The sequence below is a fragment of the Andrena cerasifolii genome, chromosome 12, assembly GCF_050908995.1.
Source record: "Andrena cerasifolii isolate SP2316 chromosome 12, iyAndCera1_principal, whole genome shotgun sequence".
In the NCBI taxonomy this organism is placed as follows: domain Eukaryota; kingdom Metazoa; phylum Arthropoda; class Insecta; order Hymenoptera; family Andrenidae; genus Andrena; species Andrena cerasifolii.
In genome coordinates this window covers 9,993,983-10,016,508 of record NC_135129.1, presented here as the reverse complement: position 1 = coordinate 10,016,508, position 22,526 = coordinate 9,993,983, and the positions used below count along the sequence as shown (strand labels likewise).

Sequence of the window (22,526 nt, the reverse complement as noted above, 5' to 3'; positions counted from 1 at the left end):
TCCGCCGAAACAGTGCAGCGTGCGGAATGAACTGGTACGTGCGAGAGTGGCGTGAATTTTATTAACATTTCGGTGGCGTCCACGTGGCCCGTATCAGCGAGAGTTCAGCTTAATTGTGTAATAGCTTCGGACATTTTCAGCAGCCTATGAGAGTGGAATTGTAGGGGGCATACGAGGCATTGACTAACCTAAAATAAGAAATAAAAAAATTATTACTATCTCAGCTTCGCAATAAACGCGTGTTGGTCCGTTTTTTTCTGTCGATGCCTCATACAAGGCGGTTGGTTATTTTGGGATTGATTGTTCATATTTCTGCGCGGCGAAGTTGCCGATGAAGCGGGGTGGATTATATTTGTCAACGGGTTATTGGGTCGGTTGCTGGTGTCGGACGGTAAAGGGTTTCCGTGCAATGAACTTTTCCATATCGTTCCGCATCGAGATCGTCTCTCATAATTACTTTCAATCAACGATTCCATTGGGTCGGGCGCGGTTGAAAGGCACCGTCATTTATCCCCAGGTACAATGCTCGAATCACGTCGTAATAAAGTCTAAATGATTTCAACAGATTCACGGTTCGTCCTGCGTCCCTTTGAACTTGTGCCTCAGGGCCAGCGCTAGCATGCACAAGCCCGCCTCGCCGCGCGACACATTCGGTGGCAGAAGCTTCACCTGCGAAATTAAAAGGTACGAATTATTCCCTCTGCGGGTTCACGGATATATCAGCGAATAAAGCGCGTGCTTGCGCGTAATTAGCAGACTGCATCCCGAAGCAGGAAGCGGTCAGTGATCCACAGACATCGGGGAGGTGCTAGTTTCGAAGTTAACTGGTTATTAGAAAGCAAAAGAAATCTCATTTAAATGAACAGTCATCAGTTGCAGCGTTTCCTACGAAAACATCTTTGAACTTAATAATAGGCAGCTACTGTAAGTTTGCTGAGTAACTTACTCGGTTCTTTAAACGAATTCTATCCACCTCTGAAGCTCTCGCCAGTTTATTCGTACTTTGTGCGAGTTACTGCTCGAGGGAGCACCGTTAAATAAATTAAATTACTTGCTCTAGCGAGGAACTTTCACCGCGGGCGCGGAGGTGGATGTCGGACGTCGAGTTACAAAATTACAAAGCGCGGTTACAGTTTGCGTAATACCCCGTTCTTTTTTTTTTTTTTCGCCACTCGTTTACTTATTTGTGTACCTGCAATCGGGTTACCGTAAACATTACGTCGAAAGCAAGCGTTGCTTGATAACGGCTATCTTATCAGTTTCATCCGACACGATCGGTTGGAGAATTGAATGGAGATAGAGCGCGAGACAAATCCTTGCCGGCGGTATTGTTACGTCTCCGGGGAGAACGGGGGATATTATTCGAGATCAGTATTCGCGTCGCTCTTTTCATCGCGATGAATGCTTCATTAAAAATAATTATGACCGAACGCTGACGGCGACAGCTGACCGCAGCGCTCGGGGAATCATTCTGAAAGGTACAAGGATGTTTGTGTTTGTTAAGCGATTACACTTTGCGCGAAGCTAAAACAGGCAGGTCTTTGGGATTTTTTTCTGCAGAAATTATGACGCAAGTCGTTTTGAAACTATTTACAGTATTATATTTAACATAAGAATTTTTTATTTTCCAGCGCCTTCAATTCTTGCGTAGGATTAAAAAACATAAAGTATTCTTATTATTTATGAGACTACACCATCGACGAACCTAAAAAGCAATAGAAAAGTCGGGAAATATGAAAGAAGCAGCTTAAAGTAGGGATTCCACGCTTTCAAACCGTATTTTCAAAATATCGACGCGACTATTTTTGCCGGAGCTATGACCACGCGAACTTGCCCCTGTTTCTCGGGTTTCTAGAGGCGATCCATTAATTAATGCGCGGAGTGTATAATTCCCCTTGAGCAGCAGAATGATCCGCGGACCTTAAGATCGTTGGAGCTCTCGCGTTACCAGAGAATGTTTCACGGAAGGTGTTCTAAAAAAAGGAGAAATTTGCATCCATTTTAGAATCTTACGCGGTCTTATTATGTAAAATTCGCGAAGTCACGTCACCGTCATCGATCGAAATACACCCGCGAGTCGTTTAGTGGAACACGGTATCGCGTTTATTAGCGCTTTCATACTTTTTCTAACTTTCCTCCTCCGTCCGTCGTCGACGAGATAACGGATGCCTGGAAAAGATTAGCCAGCTTCTTGCCTCGTGCATTTATCGATATTGACGTTACAATTCGTATCGATGTCCGCCTTGAGCAAACGAGGGCTATAATTAACGCGTCGAGCTGGGATTGCCGAGCGACGAATTATCCGCGAGCTTTTTCAGCTTGCAGACACGAATTACCCGCACGATATCTGAATAATGTATCGCCTCGATCTCACGTGACGTGGGAAAGCATATTTCGATCTTTGAGCAGCGCGGCGTGGACTTAAAAAGGAACGAGGGAGTCCTTTGATTCTAATCTATCGGCTATGAAACGCGAGAGAATTCTATCGCGGCAAAAGGTCTTTGCAACTTGCTATTCTGCTCCACGAATACTTATTTCCCCGAACCGCATTGATATATATTGTACAATCCACACAGTACACTCGCTGTTTCATTGAAGTTAGACTCACGGAAAGTCTCCGCCGATAATGCAGCCAATAAGGAACGATCCCTGTTTCATCCCAGCTGTCCCACAATTTACCTACATACTGCGTTTTTTCTTTCACGACTTTCTACGCACGTTCCACTAACGCCTACGTAAACAGTAAGCCTGCATCGGCAACTCGCGCATTCGATTAGCATTAGTCAGCATACACAAGCAGCTCGAACTATTATCGCGAGATTTACGACGCGGGGAAACAGTTTTTATTCTCTTTATATCCTTCGAGCCGGCTTAAGTGGAAAGAAACTATACTCACAGATCCACGTACAAGATTGCTATAAATAATCCTCGGTGGAAGCTAATTTTTTCAACGCAGCCCCAATTATTTAACAGCTGTACCAAAGAAACAGTTCTCGCTGGAACGTGACGAGCATCGAGCGCGCGTTTGAAATTCCCGCCGCGCGGGAATTCAAACAGTGCCGGAGTGGGGAGGCGCGAAGTTTGCCGCGCCGTTCGAACGCGCACGAAGTTCGCCGACGGCGCCCGAACGCTTACGCGACTCGGCGCAGTCTAGCGCAGTCGGCCGGCAGCCTTCGTCGCGGTGTTGCGTTTTGTGCGCTTTTTCAAACGGTGCTGCACGTTTGATCTCGCTGTCGGTTGTGTTCCCTCGCCACCCGCGAAGTTGGTGTAAATAACAGTGAAACAATCGCAAGCTCCCGGTACACAGAATCGCACTCCTCCCAAACTCGACGATCGACTAGCGACTGAAACTTCTCACCTGTCTCGCACACCGTAGCGACTTGTCATCCAGACGCACTTACGTAAGTCTCATAACTTTCGTCCTATATTATCATAACGAATTCAGCGCATCGTTGGAAAGCTCCGCGGTACTGCATTACACGCGAGAAGCCACTACGAGTGAGGTTAGAATTTCGAACGGCTGGCATCTATAAGCGTCGCTATCGTCGCGTAGTGTCGTTACTTTAATCGAATTAATTACCGGGGAACGGAGTCTCCATTCCAGTTCCCGCAGTTCCGTCCATTCCTTATCGAGCCTGCGAGTCGCGAAAAAAAGAGCGGGGTACGTGTGCAGGCGCGCGAATAGTGTAAAGACCAAGAACACGCTCGGCGAATCGATGGGTGCGAGACTCTAGCAAGGAATTTCATTGTCGTCGGACGTATCGATGGAAACACGATCGAAGGCGTTCCCGGCGTTGCGACATACCGCGAGTCACTCCTCGCAGCGGATTCATTTTTAGCGATAAAAATCGCTTATCGTGGTCACATATATTAATCCCGCTACGCGAATCTCTTTTACGTCGCGCTGCCTGGCGGGATCGAAGGTCTAAAAGTTCGCAGCCGCGAATCCACTAAATCGGGGGAAAAGGACGAAGATATCGGCTTGGTTTTTCGAATGGAATTTTTTGCGCGAGGCAAGCGGCGTTCGGGACGGTTCGAGGCGGGTTAAAGACTCGAGCGGACGGGGACGGACGGCAGCTCCTTGACCGTTTCTTTTTTCGCGGACGGGCGATACGTGGCCACCATAGCGTAGCGTAACTCATGCACGATCGTTTCGAGCTCTGGCGATTCACTGACCTACATGACGCGTGTAATTTAGCTCCGGACACGACGTTTCGAGTTGCCTCGATCCTACGACCTTTTTCCAACCCCCCTTCGCGGTTTCGTTTGCCCATTACGCTGGATCGGGCGGCGCGCGTAAACAGCCGCCGGTGAGCGATATTTTTATCGCCGCCATTAGCACCTCGCCGCGATTAAGGAAGCGGCCACGAAATATTTTAAGTCGAGTATGCAGCAATGAGCGCGGATAAAAATATGTTTAAGGGGAGGTTCTGGTCTAAATGTCGATTTTTTTTTTATTTCATTTTTCGAATGTTCAACCGTTTAGGAAAACGTGTTTAAAAGGATTTGTTGAAATTCGTAAAATTCACGAAGTTATAGGCATTTGAGTAGCGGCAAATGCATGGGTCACGACCGGCCACTCGGCGCTCACGTAAAACTTCAAACGCGTTTTTCTCGAAACAGTGTTTTCAAAACGGTGGGACCTGTATCTTCAAAAGTTATTATCCGATACGACTGAAACTTTTTTTATTTTGAAGAATATACTTCTGGCTAGGGGGGGGGGGGACTAAAAAAAATTACAAAAGGTTGAAAATTTATAATTTTTAAAGGCGTTGAAAGGACGAAGAATACAGGGAAAAGTGATTTCAAACGTGAAGTGTCGTTATTTTCTAAAAAAAATGTAATTTTTGTAATTTTTTTAGTCCCCCCCCCTAGAAAAAAGAATAATCTTCAAAATAAAAAAGGTTTCAGTCGAATCGGATAATAACTTTTAGAGATACAGGTCCCACCGATTTGGATGAATTTTTTGACGCCTTAACTTTAACGACTCCCCAGGGCTGTTTGCACTGATTAATTATAAAACAAAAAATATATTTCTATAACATAAGACATCCTTAATACAATGCAACAAGTCCCATTAAATTATATATAGTAGTTTTCCTTTAATTAATTCCTAAATATCACCTATTCTTTGGGGCCTCTAGACCAGAACCTCCCCTTAATGCGAATACAATAAGATTCTTTAGGCGATTATCGAATTTAGTTAAAGAATAAAATCCAGGCTTCTTTTCTTTTTACAATGCCGCTTCTTTGGGGGTGCCAAGGCCTCTTGGTGCCCCTTGGGAAGGGACGAAGCGGAGGATATTCCTGTTTTCTTTTAAACAATGCTTCGCGATTAACGGTGGTATCAAGCGTCGATAATTCCCAGACGTAACGAGCGACCCTGAAGTCGCCAAGGATAAGAGTATCTTGATAATACTGACACTTATCGCGACGGAGCGCCTTTTCCAGAGGCGTTTGGAAATTCGTTGTCGATCGCGACCCCCATTCAACAGACCTATGAAGTTTCTATTTTTACGCGTGACGAGGGTTCTCTGCCGTGGAATATTCAAGGTTCCCTGGAGCTTTTCTTTCCTCTTCTCTCGCGTAGCGGCGGGTCTTATTTCAGGAGGAATTCGGTGGGTGGCAAAAAGGGCGCGTAATTCGAATCGCAGTCTGTCGGATCGCGTGTCCTGTTTGCAGGGACCTAGGTGGGCGATCGAGACGCGGTGCGCGGATAAAAGAAAGCAATTTTCACAGTTGAGAATCTCTGGCATCCGTGACTCCGGCTCGTGGCACGAGCTGCCGCGAAATAGCCGCCGCCAGGAACACGTTTAAGGATGTGATGCCCGTAGATCCGACGATTGCGACTTCCAAGCAATGCACGGAAGTACCAATCGATACTTCCATAATTACCGGCGAACACGAAGGGACCGCGAGGAGGTATCGGGCTGGGGTAAAGGAGCCGCAGTCGCGGGGGCTCGGAGTCGTTCTTGGACCCGCTTCCTGAACCTTCGCAGGATGGATTCAACGATCGATGACCCACAATAGTTGACTGGGAATTTCTTCATTCTACTTTTGTAAAGAAATCTGTTTATAGTAGAATATTATTCTTATTCGATAGGAATATAAAACGAAGAGGACGCTGCGTGGGGATCGGTGCAGTTGGTATTCGAAAGAAATCAGCAGGGTCAGCAGGGGATGGTTGACACAGGCGTACGTTGCCACAACAGCTATAACAAAGACACTGTACACAATAGGAATGTACTAGTAATCCATGGCGACGCGTAAAGATATCGCCGCCTCCTTCGCCCATCAAATTATATTTTTTAAGAAGTGGCCGAAACTGGTACAACACCTTAAAGTGGCCACAAATGGTGCACCCACCCTACTCGGACCAAAATAAGATGATTCCTTTATCCAAACCCACGCTGTTAATCCTAAGGCTAGCAAATACCAGCGAACATCTATAGTTCTGATTTAGATTTCTTTAACCCCTCGAACTGCGCTGCAGAAAATTGCTCTCACCGATTAACAGCTGTTACGCCGGCGTAATTTTGTATAGGTACAGATAATGCCTGAATAATAATTAGAACTGCAGAATTTTTATACCAAGGGACTAGCAGCGTTTAAATAAATAAGTAAAATTGCAAATCGTGGAGCTTGATCGATAGAAGCCTGCGATTTATCATACCACCGCTATTCCCCCCGCAATTGCCAGTCCCAGAGTCGACCAGAAAGGAGCGCGTGAAGGAGACACGAAGATGGATGAATTTGTGGGATCAGCTAGGCCTCGCGTCCTCGTTTCGCCAGCGGCTCTGACGCAACCTGCATGAAAAGGATATTGTGCACTTCCTAGGAAGAAAAGCCGCGGCGTCTCCTCGCGCTAACTTAGCATGCCTCGTTCCTCCCATCGGCCGACGCATTCGCCGGCACAATGCGCGGAGCACATATCACCTGGGAAACGAGCGGAGCGTGTCGTCTCGGAGAATATAATGAAGAAGCGCTAAACAGCCTCGTCGCAGGCAGCGGCGATCGAGGTGGGAGCTTCTGCGATTATCTTCGGACGATTGCGACAGTTCGAGGCGCATCGGGCCTCGCCGAGAGGCACGCTCCTCGATGCCTCGTCTTGTACGTGGATAAATACGAGGCGAGACTCACGGGGACCGAGCCGCGCGCCGGGTACAAAGTCGAAGACCGGGAGAGAACAGCGGAACGAAGGGGAAAAAATGTCGAGTAGAGGGACTGGACGATGTCACGGAAAATGTGACGGCTCCCTGGCTTTCTCCCAGAAACACGGATTCTACGGGATTCGCGGAGGTATTTTTAGGATCTCGGTCGATCCGCCGCGATTGCACAATAAATCTTTGGACTTGAGGAGCTCGCCGAATCCTCGAGCATGGGTGAGCGAAAGCCGCCAGGTAATTGAAGAAACGATCGAAGCTTGATGGAGTTTTTACGTTGCGTATGGTCACTGGTACTTGGAGATTGATTTAGAAGAAAAATGGAGGAATAGAAGTTTATTTATTTATTTATTATTGCACGGGTATATTACCCTTTAGTTTACAATGATCAGATATAAAGAAAAGGGGAGATAAAGAAAAGGATTACACGATATATAAACAAAGTACATTGATATATAAACTAAAAAAATCGACAGAAGATGGCAGCAAGGAATTCTCTGTAATTCGCTGGCGGATAGGTTTGATGAGACATGAAGCTTAACCTTTAACTGGTATCCTGGGTCGCACATGACCCCAAGCACGCAAAGTTCGCTGCAAAATTTTTGGTTGTCTAAGTTTGTCAACTGACTTTCTAATTAATTTTATAGTTAATAGTTTAACTTTCTACGTTCCTATTATTTTATACATTACCTAAGAACAAAGTATTCATAGAGGATGATCTAGTGGCGACTTTGCAAATTTCTGTGTCCTTTTTTATTTGGGGTCTGCCACGACCCCAGTATACCAGTCACGTTTGCCAAAAACAGTATACCAGTTAAGGGTTAAGGGGGAACCACTGTGACGACGGGAAATGTAAGCCATTTTTGAGAATTTTCTTTTCAGGAGTAATTTACAGTTTTCATAGAAAGAAATTATTACCTAACTTTATTATACAAAATAAAATTAAATTTAAGAGACTAGAAAATAAATTTATTTTTTGTATAGTCTCTCAAGGCAGCGTACTAAAGGTAGGTAATAAAAATCTTCTGTGAAAACTGTAAATTATTTCTGAAAAAATTCCTAAAAATTTCTTACTTTTCCCGTCACAGTGGTGTTCCTCCTTAACGAAGAAAGAGAAGCTAGCCTCATTTGAAGAACGACATCTCGGGAATTGCTCTGACTAGATTGATTTGCGAAACCGTGTCAAGTGGGCAAATTTGCATGCCGCATGACCCAAAACTCTTCGACCCTTTTCTTAAATCACCCGGTGCCAGGCATCGTACGCTGACCGCGGGTAAGATTTATCGACCGAAATTTCAGTTTCGCGTGCCACCTAACTGGAACAACCTTTTATCAATGTCTGACTTGGTGGAGTCTATGCGGCGATCTCACGCGAATCTCGGGAGCCAGAATAGAAGATTCTGGTCGAATTTCTTTCGTTGCAACCACGTACGTAAGTCTCCCTTTGCGCGATAGTAGCAGGACTGAATAGAATAGGATAGGATAGACGTACCGTTTGCGGCAGAGTTGGGCAGAATGTAATCTAATTACAACTTACGAATTAGGATTAAAATGTAATTGTGTGGTTGATTACACCTTATTTTCTGTAATCGTTAATTCAGGTAGTTGACGAAACCAAATGGTCAACTACCTGAATTAACGATTACAGAAAATAAGGTGTAATCAACTACACAATTACATTTTAATCCTAATTGGTAAGTTGTAATTAGATTACATTTTGCCCAACTCTGGTTTGTGGCCATTACACTGTTTTTGGCCCTGTGCTTAATTATCTGATTTTTAAATTGCTCGCGGATCATTATTACGTGGAGAATTTCACATCGTAAATATTTTGTTTAGTATACCACCAGAAATATAAGCTTACATTTATTGCTTACACGGAAAAATATTACATTTTCTAAGAAGTGGCCGAAACTGGCACAACACCTTAAAGTGGCCACAAATCCACCCTACCTTTTCTAGTTACCTCGTCGAGGTTCGATGTAAATTAGCCGCGAATTAACTTGACTTTGTCTGAATTGTCCTTCCTACGTTTAAACGGGGGAACTCTCGAAACGACGTCGAATTAAGCTGTCGGATACCTACGCTGGATTGATACGACTGGAAAAAGCGGTTCTGGTCTCGGATTCTCTTGGAGCCGCTCGCGGAGCAAACTATCGCGCTCTTTTGCCGATCTATACGCAGCGGCGCAGGTGAAAACTCGCGGAACGTTATTGCTTTCTCGAAAGGAAGTCGATCCGAGAATTCCTCCGCGAAATGTGCTTTTACATCCTCGCGCACTTTATCGAGTCCCTCCTTCCTCGGATACAGTTCCTTTCCCGTCGAATCACATTCTGAGGAACGTCTGAGCGCGTTGAAGGTACCGGGGATGGTGTCGTGGGTGAAAAGACTTTGCGCGAATTATTATCCGGAAATGTTTCGTCAACTTGGCAATTTTGGGATTCTATATAATTACAGCGTTCCTCAGAGGCAATTCTTTATTCTTGCTTGAATTCAAACGTTTAAACGGAATTGTTTTAAAGCGACGCTTGAATAGTTTCGACGTAGCTGAGCTGCAGAGCTAATGTTACAATGAAATGCACGTCATCGACTCGTTATTCATCGAACTACTGTGCGTCTTAAACAGCGATTCTAAACGTGCGAAGCACATGCGGAGGCTGACGTGGATTACTGCATGCCAAAGCAATTGCAAGAAGCTTCGTAAACACTGCACGGCGGTAGATATGTTTCTCTTGATGTCATTAAATGAAGCATTTCTTTCTCAATTAATTACAAGGAAACACATCGAAGCTGAGACTTGTTCTTTGACGCAATGTTTATTAACATCATCAGCTTTAAAGAACTTGTTTGTTTCGCCAAAAGTTGGGATTAGAGGTGACACTACAGATGGATCATTAAAAAGGCTTTTTAAAAAAGTTTCTGCGGTTTACCCTTAAGGGGTCCCCCTACCTTAACGGACGAAAATACATGCGAACTTTGGGAATTTTTTAAAACCGAACCGTTAAATATATTTACTTCCAGCTTGGCAGCTTCACTTGTCAATCTTTAGAGAATATGGGGAACAAATTGTATGCAAAAATAGTGGCTATATTCTGAGTTATAGTGCTTTAAATAGAGCGCCTTACAAAAATCATATGCGCACTGTTAGCATAAAATCAGTCGTTGTAGTTGTCTGAAGTAGGAAATTAAAAAATTTGTGTAATCTGTACGAGCGTGGCTTTCGCCCGAACTAGAATAAATGAGAAACACTGAAAAATAAAAAAGAAATGTCAGTTTCTAAAACAGACATCGATTTCAGTAAAAAAAATCGCTGTTTTTTTTGAATCGCAAAAGTCTAATTTTGCAAAAACCGACTTAGTTTTAGTACCGGCGAGAATGGGACATCTACTGAAGATATATGCCATGTTTGAAGTAAATCGGGTGATTGGTTTTTGAGATATCATGGTAACAAATTCGAAAAACATGGTTTTGAGAAAAATCCGTTTAAAGTTTTAGGTACCGTTTTTTTTTAGTTAATTCTTTTTTAAATGTTGCCTAAATATGTACAAATACAGGTATAAATTTTTCAAATAATATAATTTGAGGGTTTCTCTTAAAAAAATTCCCAAATATCGCGCTGCTTTTCAGGCCGTTAAGGTAAGGAGACTTCTTAAGAAGTCCTCCTGTGTTCTGAAACTTTTCGATGTCCCCCCGTGCATCTGCAGGCACTCACTTTCAAAGTATTTGTAAAATTGTTAATCGTTTTACCCGCGCGCGGAGCTTCGCCGCGAATCTCACTGAAGATCAGCGAAATCTGAGTTATTCCGCGTAAGTGTTGACTAGTGAAACTAGTTAGCTGCAGGTCGAGACGTTCTCAGATGAATAAGTGCGCGTAATTGTCCACGTGGAGGATCGTTGGAGCACGAACAATAGTGACGCAAGTTCATCGAGGACCAACAGATCAGAAACGAACCGCGAGTGCAATGAGCTAATTGAGCTAATTGCGTTCGTTAGTAAGCGCAAGCACGTGATACCTCTGCTCCACTCTCGTCCAGGGACGCGTCTTCTGAAATCGCTTTCAAGCCGATCCTTCCAACGAATAATATTACAAATGATGCGAGGATAGAACACACATACTTCATCTTACAATGGCAATCACTTGACCTCTGGTAGACTTTAAAGAAGTTTCTCACCCTCTGGAAACAGGACCGGGTTAAAAACCTTTAGAGTCCCTAAGCACTTAAAAGATTTTCAGGCTCCCTTGTACAGAGTGATCACTTCAATGCAATGTACGATTTCTTAGGAATTCTCGATAATTTGACTAAAAAGTATTTCTCACAAAAGTGAGATCTTAAATTTTAGAAAATTTTTATTCTTCTGATCCCCTTGAGAAGAAAAGAAAGCTGAATTTTATTGAATTTCCATTAAAAATGTCTCCCCAAAGATTAAATCCTGAGCGCGCCACTGCGACGTTCCCCCGGGAACAGGGGACTAACCCTTATCACCCTAGGGGCGTCGAATCTTCAAATCCGCCTGTGCTCGTGACCGAGGAAGAAACCTCGATAAGGCATTATCAATCGTGCGAAGAACCGCAAGGAAAGGAGCGCCGCTGGGGCACCGTATCACGTGCGCCTCGGTAATTAAGATGCATCATCGAGCAACGTATTACGTAAACGATGTGCCGTTCTCTATTTTCGTAATCGAGGATTAGATAGCTCGTTATGTGGGTTAGCGCGACAGCGCTAGGCGGTCCAACGTAACGAGGGAAATCTCTCGGTGCAGCGATTAATTAATTGATCGAGGTGAACGATCCTGTCCAGAGTTTCTCCGATGATTTTCGTTGTGACGATGCGATACTTTGATCTTCCCCTTTGCATCGGATGAGGTCAGTAGGTGGCACACGCATTTCCGACTTTAATGGATTAACCCTGGTACTTCTTCGTCCTCGTGCTCCTCGATCATTCGTACTCAATGATCCTCAATTGGTGGTTGCATGGTCGCTCGATTTCAACCGACGATTGGCGTAACGAGTACATGCAGCAATTATACTGCAGCGAGCTACGAATCGGTTCCTTCTAATGTTCTTTTTCAGACACGAGCTGAAAGCATTGGTAATTTTAATTGTTAGTGAATTTTGCTGCTATTCAAACTGATACCATTTATGTAGCAGAAGTAGTCGAAGTTACCCGTGTATCCTTTTGCTTTTTGTAATGAAGGTATCCAGAGGATGAAATACTTCTTTGAAGTCTACCAAAGGTCAACTCGCTTTCGTTGCAATTAGTGTTGTTAAAATGAGCTTCGAGCCGTGAGCTTCAAGAGCTCGAGTCGCGGTTCAAACTCTAAAGGGTCGAACCTTTAAGGCTCAAACCCTGTAGCCGTGAGAGCTCTAGCCTTTAAAGCTCGAGTCTTATTGCAATTTGCAATGGTTTGCAACAAGTGTTCCTTGATGTGGTCAAATTTAGTAATTTAATTGATTTAGTTTAGTTTTTTGTATTTGAAGCTTTGGTTTAACTGAAATTTGAAAATCTGGAATCCGATGTTCCTTGTTTCTGGTGGAAATAAATAGAAGGTATATATTTACTTAAAAAGGTCCATGAGAAGGTAAATGAGTTTTGGAAAGGATTTCTTAATTGCCCACTCAATTAAATCTTGTTCTAGCATTCACAATAAGACCAGCAGAGTTTTGTGAGAGCAGCATAAACTCAGAGTGGACAGAAAGACCCAAATTCTTCCCGGAATTCTTTGGCTCTTTCCATTATCTGTCCCCGAGCAATTTCCTGTTTTCCCTGATTTAAATACGCCGTTCGAGATAAGTACAGAGCGACTGACCACTCGCTACCATATTCCTCGATGCTCCACAAGCCTCCAACTGGAATTTAAAGGGAGCTGGACGAAACCTAGTTAGCACGTAGTTCACAATACTATTTCCTCGCGAGCAACGGTCAACTTCCACGGAACCGTGTCCACGTAAGAAGTTAAAAATACACGTGGACTTTATTCTTCATGCAGCGTGGCTAGTCGATTAAATTATTCACAATCTGCGTATTCGCAATTACGCTCGCCGCATCGAGCGCATCAAACGAAAAGTGAATAACAAATGGGACGGTGTAAAAGAGAAAAAGGATAAGTAATGGAACGAAACACAGTTAGGAATTCTTCGCCGAGACAATTTAGCGAGGAAAATTAATGGAATTCGTTGTCTCGTGCTTCGCGGAGCGTTGAGGGACCAGTAAAAGCGTCGCTGCGCTTCTCGTTTCCACGAAATCCCGAGGTATCGCTGCATCGGAAGTCGGCGATGAGAATAACGTCGGTTCGCTTCTGTATTTTCAGCTGGACGCGGCCGCCAAGAGGATCATGACGAGGGATCGGTGAACCCCGTTGACGAGGCGTCGCGACGACGATCCCACGCCGTTGGCCCCGTGATAAGGAAGATCGAGAGCCCTCGCGGAGGAAACGCGGTGAATCATGTCGCGGTCGAGGCGTCCGACCGTCTCTATCTACGACTACCCGCAACATCTGAACCCCTTCAACGAGGAGATCACCAGCAACACGCAAGCGCGCCTGTGCGATGGCAAAACCAAAGAGCCCAAGCACAAGTTCTGGACCTTCGGACGGAGCAGGAAGAAGAGGTCGAACAGCTTCTCCATCAAATCCACTTGGTAACCATTTCATTGAGAATTCAACTCACTCTCAGTTGCCTCAAGTTAAAACAGTTGCCCCGGGAAAAAGTCATCTCTTTAGGCTAGCAGCGTTAGTCTTCCAAGTTGAACTCAGGATACTCCAAATTGAGATACCGCTGTTTATCTGTCTCTTGAACTTTGAACAGAGATGCGCTGGGCAACGCAAATACCATCGCTCAGATTCTAGATGCTCATAGACGGCGTGGCGATCGAATTAGCCAGCGAATTGGGGAAGGTTGCGTCCCCAAGTTTGTTGAACTTGAACTTACCGAGCGAAAACGCACACGTGAATCGGTCGCTGCCTGTACCTGCGCTTGGCTGTCATCCAGTCGACGTAAATAACGAGGCTCTAACGTACCAGACGATCGACGTCAGGTCGCGTTTCGTTCGAAAGGTCTCCTGGCGGTTTCTATTTGAGGAAACGTCGGTGCGCGCCTTTTCTGCGCGCAATTACTCGCCTGCCGATCGCTCTGCAATTATCCCGTTCTTATTATAACTTCCGTTTCCACTGCGAGTAGTCTGACACTTTGATCTTCCCTAGAATAATGGTCGAGATAATCACCAGCGATGCGATTCGCTCTTCGCAGCAAAACAATCGCTGTAAACACTTGCGATTCGTTTCTTCTAAGAACCCAGAGTGAGACGTCTGCTATTCAAGCAGAGATTCCGTTAAACGTGCTAAGCTTCTATTTGGAAAATTCGAGTACAATAGTGGCTTCTTCCGCTAAGTCAATCTCACGCTCGCTCTATTCCTTCGATTTCATATTTTAACGAACCCATCGGTACTGGGGGGCGCACTGATATCGATCTCCCTTTTCCTTAGGCGTTATCTTCGCTCTAACAATTTGATTTTGGGTCAGTACACGGATTCACCGTGCTACTGTTCGAGTATTCTATGAGGCAAGGCAGTATATTGAGTTTAAATCCTGTTCGGAGTGAACAAATGGTCGGACGAGTGCTCGTGTTTGTCGGATATTACGTGGCGATGTTTCCGTGCGAAAGGTCGCGAAAAGATGCGTCACAGGACCTATAAATCATCGCAAGATAGTCTACTGACCCATTCAAGCCCCGATAAGCGCTTTGGATCCGTTGTTACGCTGGCCATCGATCATTTAAGACATCCGCGATTGTACAGGCCTACCTATACCATGACACGCTGCTATTTCGGGTATTGACTCGAGTTCCTTCAGAGTACTCGACTGCGCGTAGAAATTTTTCACGAAACAATCACTGGTGAAAGCCTCGGAATCTCGATTCGCGAAGAAACGCTGTTTCCCGCGTGTTCCACGCTGGAAAGGAACAGTTACAGTCTAATTGGCAACGAAACTAACTTTGGCAGAGTGCGGCGATCAATCTGTGATTTTTATAGTATCACTTTCGGTTTTCATCGCGCCGCTCGAATGTAATCGCTGGGCTCGAGTGTCTTTATCGCCCGCTGATGTTGGCGTCTAATACTTTAGAGGCCTTGGACTGTTAAAGCAGCTTTGACATTCTGTAAAAACGCGTGCACATTAAGTACGCGATATCTGCTTCGTTCCTTGTACGCGATTCGCTGGTCTCGCGAGCCTTGAAGAGTATGGTTCATCGTCCTGGACACATTCGGGACTAGTTATGCAGAAAGCCACCAACCTTCAGAATGACAAAAAAAAATAGTTAAACACAGTACGGACCCCATAACTTTGCGATCTTTATTTTGCCAAAAATTACTAAGCCATGGCACAACTCTTACATTATACAATTATTAAAACTACCAGGCCATAGTTCCATTTTAGACTTAAAAAGCAACTACGGAAAATTTAAAATAATACTAATTATACTGTTCAGTATTAAATAACCCATGAAAATATACCCAATAGAAATTAAGCTACAACTCTTTAACCATTAAAATCTTCAAATTAAAATTACTGTTTCAGATCATTAAGGGTTGGTAGGTTTCTGCATAACTAGGTAAGACCATTTGGTCTTAAGTTGCTCTTGTAAAAATCCCGTCGCGTTCCGTTCGAATTAAGTCATCAGTCTACGACACTGAGCCGAGTTTTCGCTGAATTTCAATCAGAAGTTGCACTGAATCTGAGAACTCGACGCGCAGTCGATCGAATATGAAAGTTAGAAGAGTCAAAGAGACTTGTAAGTTACAAGCACAGGCGTCACCGAGGTATTCAGTAAAGAAAGAATGAAATGGACCTTGAACGGTAGGACTCGGGAGTGACTACTACATAGAACTCCTCCGCGGTCCCTGTAGAGTGTAGTGACTCATTATTGTCGACGAAAAGTTTGGTCACACAGCGTCACTACTACATTTCTGTTTGCCAGAGCCTCTTGTATTAGCATCGCGGTGGGTGGAGGCAATTGACGTTCTATTCGAAGGATGCTCGAAAGGAAATCTCCCGCCTGGATTAATCTCGCGACCGGCGAAGTTGCTTAAGCGTTTCGCTGACCATGAATCACTACTGGAGTTTATCTTCGCGCAGCTCCCATTGTCTTTGGCGATTCGTTCGCTTAATTTGTCAAAGCGTTCTCGAGATACGATGTGCACGCTTCACCCACGTCCTCGTTCTTCGCGGCTCGCTGGAAGCCAGCTTCTTATCTGTCGCCCGCGGAGATCGCAGATCGCGTTAATGGGTATCGCACGGTCGGATGTCGAAACCGCTGATCCGTGCGAAGTGGTGCTTCAGCGTCGTCATAAATCTGCTCGCTGCAAAATAAGAAAATGGTACTCGTGACGTTAGTGGATCTGGATATATGTACAAGCGTGTCGCTTCGTTTACTCACTCGCTCCTGGCTGCCTGTGTGAGTAATAAGCTTAGTAATAACTTGACTCGTGTTTTCAGGAGCGGGCTGTTTGGCAAACGGAAGGACGAGAAGCCGGAGGTGCAGGAGAAAAGGTCCACGATCACCACAGGTTGGTATACAGGAGAGTTGGTGAATAAGTACTCGTGTAATTAGATATCCAAGTCGATTATCACGTTACAGTCTCGTCGACCTACAAAAGAGAGTCTTACGCGAAACCTCCGCCGCCCCCACGCGTTACAAAGGACCAACAGGAGTTTGACGAAGCTCTGGGCACTTTAGCGAGAAGAAGAAAGTACACGTTGGACAATTCGTCGAGGTACAGCTCGAGCTTGACTGTAAACGGCGACCCTGCGAGGATCTATGACGGAAGTCCGCAGGATACGACCACGTCCATCATGGGCGACCTTACCCCGAAGCCACCGGTTAGAAGGTGGGTTACCAAGGTTTAGAAAATTGGATTAACTGTGGTGATAGATACAGGGATCATTTAATGCTTCGTGGAATATTGTATTCAGATTCGGCCAGGTGAGCCCGAAGCCAACCGACAAGATACCACCGTTGAACTTCGAGGACAAGACGCCAGAGGAGGATGAAAGTGTGACACTTCGCGAGAAGAATCAAGAGAGAACGCCTATTCCACCTTTGTAAGCTCGCAGACTTTACAATTCACGTTTTGATACGATTAGGGAGGAATGAGTGGGTCTCTGTCTTTTCCAGGCGAAGATTCGGAAACAGATCGTCGCAAAGAGCGAACGCGAGTACGCTGGACGCTGAAGAGGAAGCGAGTCGATCGGGCGACACCACGTTCTGCGACGAGAACGAGAACGTTCCCGAGGATGTCGTGTTCAAGAGGTTCACTCAGGACGCCGTGAGGAAGTCCAACCTCTCGATAAACAGCTGCGTCTCCGTTGGCAGTACGATGAGCGCGTACGGAAAGAAAAAACGGAGAGCACCGCAGCCACCCCGTCGCGTTGAAAAATTGGAAACAAGTGAGGTAAGTCTGTGCAGAGGTAAACAATTTGCAGTCGATGAAATGTTTCTTTCCTGTTTGTGTATTGCGCAGAAGTCTACCGAAGAGCCTAACGTTGAGCTGCAGATAGTGGAACCTATCGACATAGCGAGGGTCGCTGAGAACATCGACGAGATGACGAAGAAGAGTAAGGACAGTTTGGAGGAGCAAGCCAGTGAGACGATAGAAAAGACGGCAGAGTCTAATTCGAGCGAGGCACAGCCGGTGGCTGAAACTACTGTTCAGGATGAAAGCACAGAACAAGCAGTACACGTGGAGAAACCTTCAACGAAGGGACATTGTACAGAAGAAGCTTCCGAAGAAAGAGAAGTGACTGAATCAAAAGGATCAACGACGGAGGACCAGGGGACGTCGAACGAGACGGAGTCTGACGAGCCAGTGAAGCAAGACGAAGAGAATGTCGAGATCGAATATCGCCGAAGTTCCCTGGAGAACGTAGAGATTATCAAGGACGTGGATCAAGTGAACTCGTCGTCGGATCTGGAAGAGGTGTGCCTGAGGAGGAAGAACTCCTCGGGCACGTTGTCCAGGAGCGACAGTTTCTCTGTGAAGGACGAGATCGAGAAGATCGAGAAGCAAATAAAGGCTCTGGAGACTAGGAACGCTTCCAGAGAATCGTCGGAGGAGAAGAGCACGGAGAATCTGCACGAAAGCACGAGACAGTCGATCCAGGCGAATCGCAGGCACTTCTTCCAGAACATGGTAGAGAACGAGAACGACAAAGGTGCGGTTAGAATAGAGTTTAAGGAGCTGCCGAGGGAGCAGACGGACATTCATGTGGTGAGATTAAACGAGCCCCCTATTCCCGTAGTTGCGCCTAGAGAACCGGTGAAAGTGATCGAGCTGCACATCTCCGAGCCTATCAAGCAAAGGGCAGAGTTCCTCGACGACGTCAATCCGATACCGAAGCCGAGGAGGCACAGTGCATTGAGTTTGAACGATTCTCGAACGAACGCGGTTTCAATCGAGGAGCGAGATAGCCTCGAGTCGGCTAGAGGGAAGTCATTTTAAGATTTCCATTGGTAATCGTTGAATATTATGTAGGATACGATGGTGCAACGAATTTCGGCCTCTAAATTAAATGGAGAATGGATGGTGCACGTCCGTTGGTTTTAGTTGAAATTTTCTTTCCAAGACTGCGTATGCGGTGTGTACATGTGCCTTTATTTAATGCTTAGAGTTTCCGTTCACCCTTTGAAGCCTCGTTGCCTACAGTAATCGTCACTTCGGAGCCGGATATCAGTCCACGTAGCGCATCGATTCAGCGAATTGCTTTCGCAGTGTTCCGCGATTGGGAACGCAGTATGTAGCAGTTGGTGTTCACGATACTTCTAAGATACGTAGACACTTCAAAGGGTCGATAAGTTGTAATAAGTATGCGTATTACGTACTTGGAGCCTTAACACGAAGATGGAACGGTACGCTTTCATCGATTTCAGGCATAGATTATGTGATCGTAGATGTCTCCCATTTACTTAGTATTTTCATTATTTATTGATACGAAATAAAGTCGAAAAATTTTATCGCAATCATGCTCCTCCTTCGCCGCGAGAATTATACTTTCCCATTCTCAACGTAGCCTGAAGTAAGTCAATAGGAAATATAATGCAGGGAACGGTAATTGACCTGAAAAGTATCGCAAGGAACTTTGCTTTCATAGTTTCACATTTTTCACGTTGGTAATGAAAGTTAGTAATATTATTCAACTTCTATATCCCAATCATTGTTTCCTTATGGTACACATCTATAATACATTCCTCATTTTATGTAAGCATTATATTATGTCAGTACGTTAATGCACTTCAGTGTATTCGTTAACTTAGAATTATTTCAAGCGTCAACTTTTCAAGCGTTTTTTATCCGCTTTTCTTTATACTTTATGAACCTCGTGATGTTCGTGTTCACCGTGGACACTATTGCGACGTTGTCTCCTAAACTTTTCTTCTGCTGTCGTACCTAGACGATTATTAACGATTAAAAACACATCGCGATCATTGGACACAATATGGTTGAATGAAAAGTTCTTACCTTCGCCTTAAAATGCGGCAGTAGGCCGTGCAATTTTTCTACCAATCCAATCTCAGTCGCCAGCTGATCACTGTCATCTTCCGAATATATATCCATTATCGCGTCCAAAGACTCTGCCATTACCCAAGCCTTTGATTCCGCCATAGAAGTGTCCAATAAGAACAGAGACACGTGCTAAAAGAACATTTTTTTCTGTGAATGACTATACACGATTGCTCACTCCCGATTCAACTGCGCAGCTGCAAATCCTACTTTGATCAGCTCGTGAGCTTCAGGAGTATCGTTATTCATCAGGATTAAGGCAAAATTCCCCAATATTCGTATCAAATTCGCGCGGACGTTAGCATTCGCGGATTGACGCTCTCCGTTCAACATCGGTTGAATGTCTGTTAATGTTAACTGACCGAAGATGTTGACTTTCGCCTCGGATAATCTTTCAAGAGCTGCTCTCATGGCCGCGGTGGCAGACTCTAATAACTCTACGTCATTCGAATTTGCATCTTTGAAGACGACTGTTCCCATGTTGACCCACATTCTGAAATTCAGAAACGGTTCGTATTGTAATTGTAATTGGAAGACGGTAAGAAGTGACTTACCTGTATATGTTTTCCATACCACCGAGCGTGTCGATCTCCAGACTAGATATTAAGTTATTTAAGCACAGGTAGGCTCTACAGTTTAGAAGATGCAATTGCTGTAAAATAGCTTTCCCCTCTATATTCTGTTCCAGTATGTCTACCGTATCTCTGTCCACAGCTATAGTCTTATCCCACACCTTTTTGACTATGTCGCAGCTGTTGAAAACTTCAGTTATCTCCAGTGGCAGGGAAGAGCTCATTTTATACAATTTGTCATCCATACACACATCGTCTATTCCATCAGCCTCGCAATCCGAATCACCCAAGTCCGAATCACTATCGTTCCCTTGATCTTCGGAACAGACATTGGCTAAAATTTCTAGTGCCTGCTGTTGGGCGCTGAAAATCCTTCTGCTATGCTGCACTTTCTTCTTGGCGCTACTCGAGAAAGCATTCTTCGCATGAGGTATAATCGACGTTAAATCGCTTAATAAAGATTTGCAATCTATAGAGAGTGCTTCGGAAAGCGCCGTTATAGCTTTGCAGACTGTACTCATAGGACTGTTTTCCATGTAATCAGATAAATTGATTAATAGTCCGGTTACAGCAGTTTTGAGGCATACCACTTGAGAGACATTGGCAGTACTCGTGTCCAAGTTCAAGAGTTGAAGAAGGGTGTCCTCGCAGCCCTTAAGAGTTCTAGTAGCAGCGGAATTGTCCTCCGACAGAGACAATAAACATTGCGCTGTGACTGTGGCAATCTCCATACCATAAGTAGTAGCGTCGAAGAATTTTATCAAAACAGAGACCAGATCTTCTTCGTTGGAATATTTTACTGCGCATTCGTTGTTCTCGCACAAAATCCACAGTAGCGTGATCGCTTGGACAAATGCTTCCCTCTCGTCATTCAGCTTACCTTTCTCAGTTTGATTAAGTTTCGGTTGCCAATCTGTGTAATACTACGAACAGTAAATAGATTACTAATCCCCACAGTGACAGACGTCCCTGTATTCGTTAAACCTACTTGTTTCAATAAAGCACAGAGCGGGGTCATTATATCGTCCTTCAGTAAGCACACATGCGCCTCCGCTTTCCCATTGTCCGCGATGTACCTAAGAGCACTGGCGCTCGCGGCTCTTACGTGTACATTGCCGTCGACCAGCAACGGTCCTACCACTTTGGCGATGCTGTCCTTCGCAATGTGCACAGCGAATGCCGAATCGCAGGACATTGATTCCAGTGTTTGCAATCCGGACAATTTCTCCTCGATAATAGCAGACTGTATCTATACCGTTGTTAACGTGATTATCAACGTCGGGGTGTCGTTAACAAAACTGTAGGAGAATTTGGTCTACTTACATCTTGGTACACCCTGTGCAAAGCATTTTCTCGGTCGTCGTTAGTAACATTCTCGGTTTCCGTCGCTTCGAAATCCTTCACCGACGGAAGACCAGTAGGATTTTCCTTGTGGGGTCTCCGCCTCTGTTTCTTGTGCTTTCCCATTTTCTTAGAGTCAATTAATTTTTAACAAGTATGATTTTCGAACATGCTGCAGAGGTGGTTAGGTGAAACCGCGTACTCTCTGTCTCCCTCCCTTCCTCTATTGGGATTGGCTAAACTGCGATACGCTACCTGGTTACGAAGATCAGAACCTGAAGGAGTAGGTTGCCGGCTGCGGTTAATGGGGATTTTTAATGAAGCGCTGGTTCGTGCCCGTGGAGCGCTGGTTTGTGCCCGTGGAGCGCTGAAGCACTCAGCTTGCGTAAGTAATGCGAGAATTTTAAAGGATTCAACAAGGGTGAACTTTTGAACTATATGTGTATGGTATAAGAGTAAACTGTTCGTTGGTCTGCTGACAAGATGATCTCCCCTCTCTACAAAGTCGCTTCTCGCTTGTACCCTCTGAGCGCCCTACTTTTCAGATTCCGGGGTATCCTTCGAAATTCCTTCTCAGGTCCTTTCGTCCAATCAAAACGATGATATCCCTCAAGCTTCATCAATGGATTGTCCTTTAAGCTGGGATTTCCAATGCGCGGCTCGCCGCGGCGGCTGGGGATCCCAATTCGCTACGTTCGGCCCAAGATTCGTACCTTTTTCCGGAAAAAGCCATAAAATTCGAGTGAGGCACTGCGAAGGGCAGCCCTCGCCACGGGGTGACGGGCACAGCTCCAGAATTACCCTGTATCTGTTTAAGAAATAAAATAATTCTTTATTCTTTATCGTATGGATATGGAAGTGTCGTCGATGGATTCCTTGGGGTTTTCCGATGAGAATC

At 45.0% G+C, this 22,526-nt stretch overlaps 2 protein-coding genes across 7 annotated transcripts; one reads left to right on the top strand and one right to left on the bottom strand.

The window, feature by feature from the left end:
* The first annotated feature begins 576 nt into the window (after positions 1–576).
* On the top strand, positions 577–19,174 carry LOC143375393 (uncharacterized). Of its 6 annotated transcripts, XM_076824421.1 has the most exons (8): positions 3,143–3,401; positions 13,473–13,801; positions 16,654–16,724; positions 16,796–17,045; positions 17,131–17,259; positions 17,333–17,609; positions 17,679–18,369; positions 18,457–19,174. In XM_076824421.1, the coding sequence occupies exons 2-8, from the start codon at positions 13,608–13,610 to the stop codon at positions 18,654–18,656; spliced, it is 1,812 nt and encodes a 603-aa protein (XP_076680536.1). In that variant the 5' UTR covers positions 3,143–3,401; positions 13,473–13,607; the 3' UTR covers positions 18,657–19,174. The 6 variants fall into 6 exon arrangements, with proteins under 6 accessions (XP_076680531.1, XP_076680533.1, XP_076680530.1 ...); XM_076824418.1 differs by having other exon boundaries at positions 3,142–3,401; positions 17,682–19,174; XM_076824420.1 differs by having other exon boundaries at positions 13,473–13,771; positions 17,679–19,174.
* A 104-nt stretch (positions 19,175–19,278) lies between these two features.
* Positions 19,279–21,856, bottom strand: LOC143375394 (HEAT repeat-containing protein 3). Its single transcript, XM_076824422.1, has 6 exons — positions 21,611–21,856; positions 21,276–21,536; positions 20,270–21,210; positions 19,926–20,208; positions 19,674–19,847; positions 19,279–19,601 (listed from the first exon to the last, which is right to left on the bottom strand). Exons 1-6 carry the CDS (start codon positions 21,752–21,754, stop codon positions 19,491–19,493), a joined length of 1,914 nt encoding a protein of 637 aa, XP_076680537.1. The 5' UTR covers positions 21,755–21,856; the 3' UTR covers positions 19,279–19,490.
* Between the last annotated feature and the right edge of the window lie 670 nt (positions 21,857–22,526).

Bases quoted from the DNA above. Each gene is read 5' to 3' on its own strand.
- LOC143375394 (XM_076824422.1), bottom strand. From the start codon at position 21,754: ATGGGAAAGCACAAGAAACAGAGGCGGAGACCCCACAAGGAAAATCCT. The intron at 21,211-21,275 runs GTAGGTTTAACG...TACTGTTCGTAG, and splicing joins TCTGTGCTTTATTGAAACAA to TATTACACAGATTGGCAACC. The intron at 20,209-20,269 runs GTAAGTCACTTC...TCTGAATTTCAG, and splicing joins GGTATGGAAAACATATACAG to AATGTGGGTCAACATGGGAA.
- LOC143375393 (XM_076824416.1), top strand. From the start codon at position 13,608: ATGTCGCGGTCGAGGCGTCCGACCGTCTCTATCTACGACTACCCGCAA. The intron at 17,046-17,130 runs GTGGGTTACCAA...TATTGTATTCAG, and splicing joins CCGAAGCCACCGGTTAGAAG to ATTCGGCCAGGTGAGCCCGA. The intron at 17,260-17,332 runs GTAAGCTCGCAG...TGTCTTTTCCAG, and splicing joins AGAACGCCTATTCCACCTTT to GCGAAGATTCGGAAACAGAT.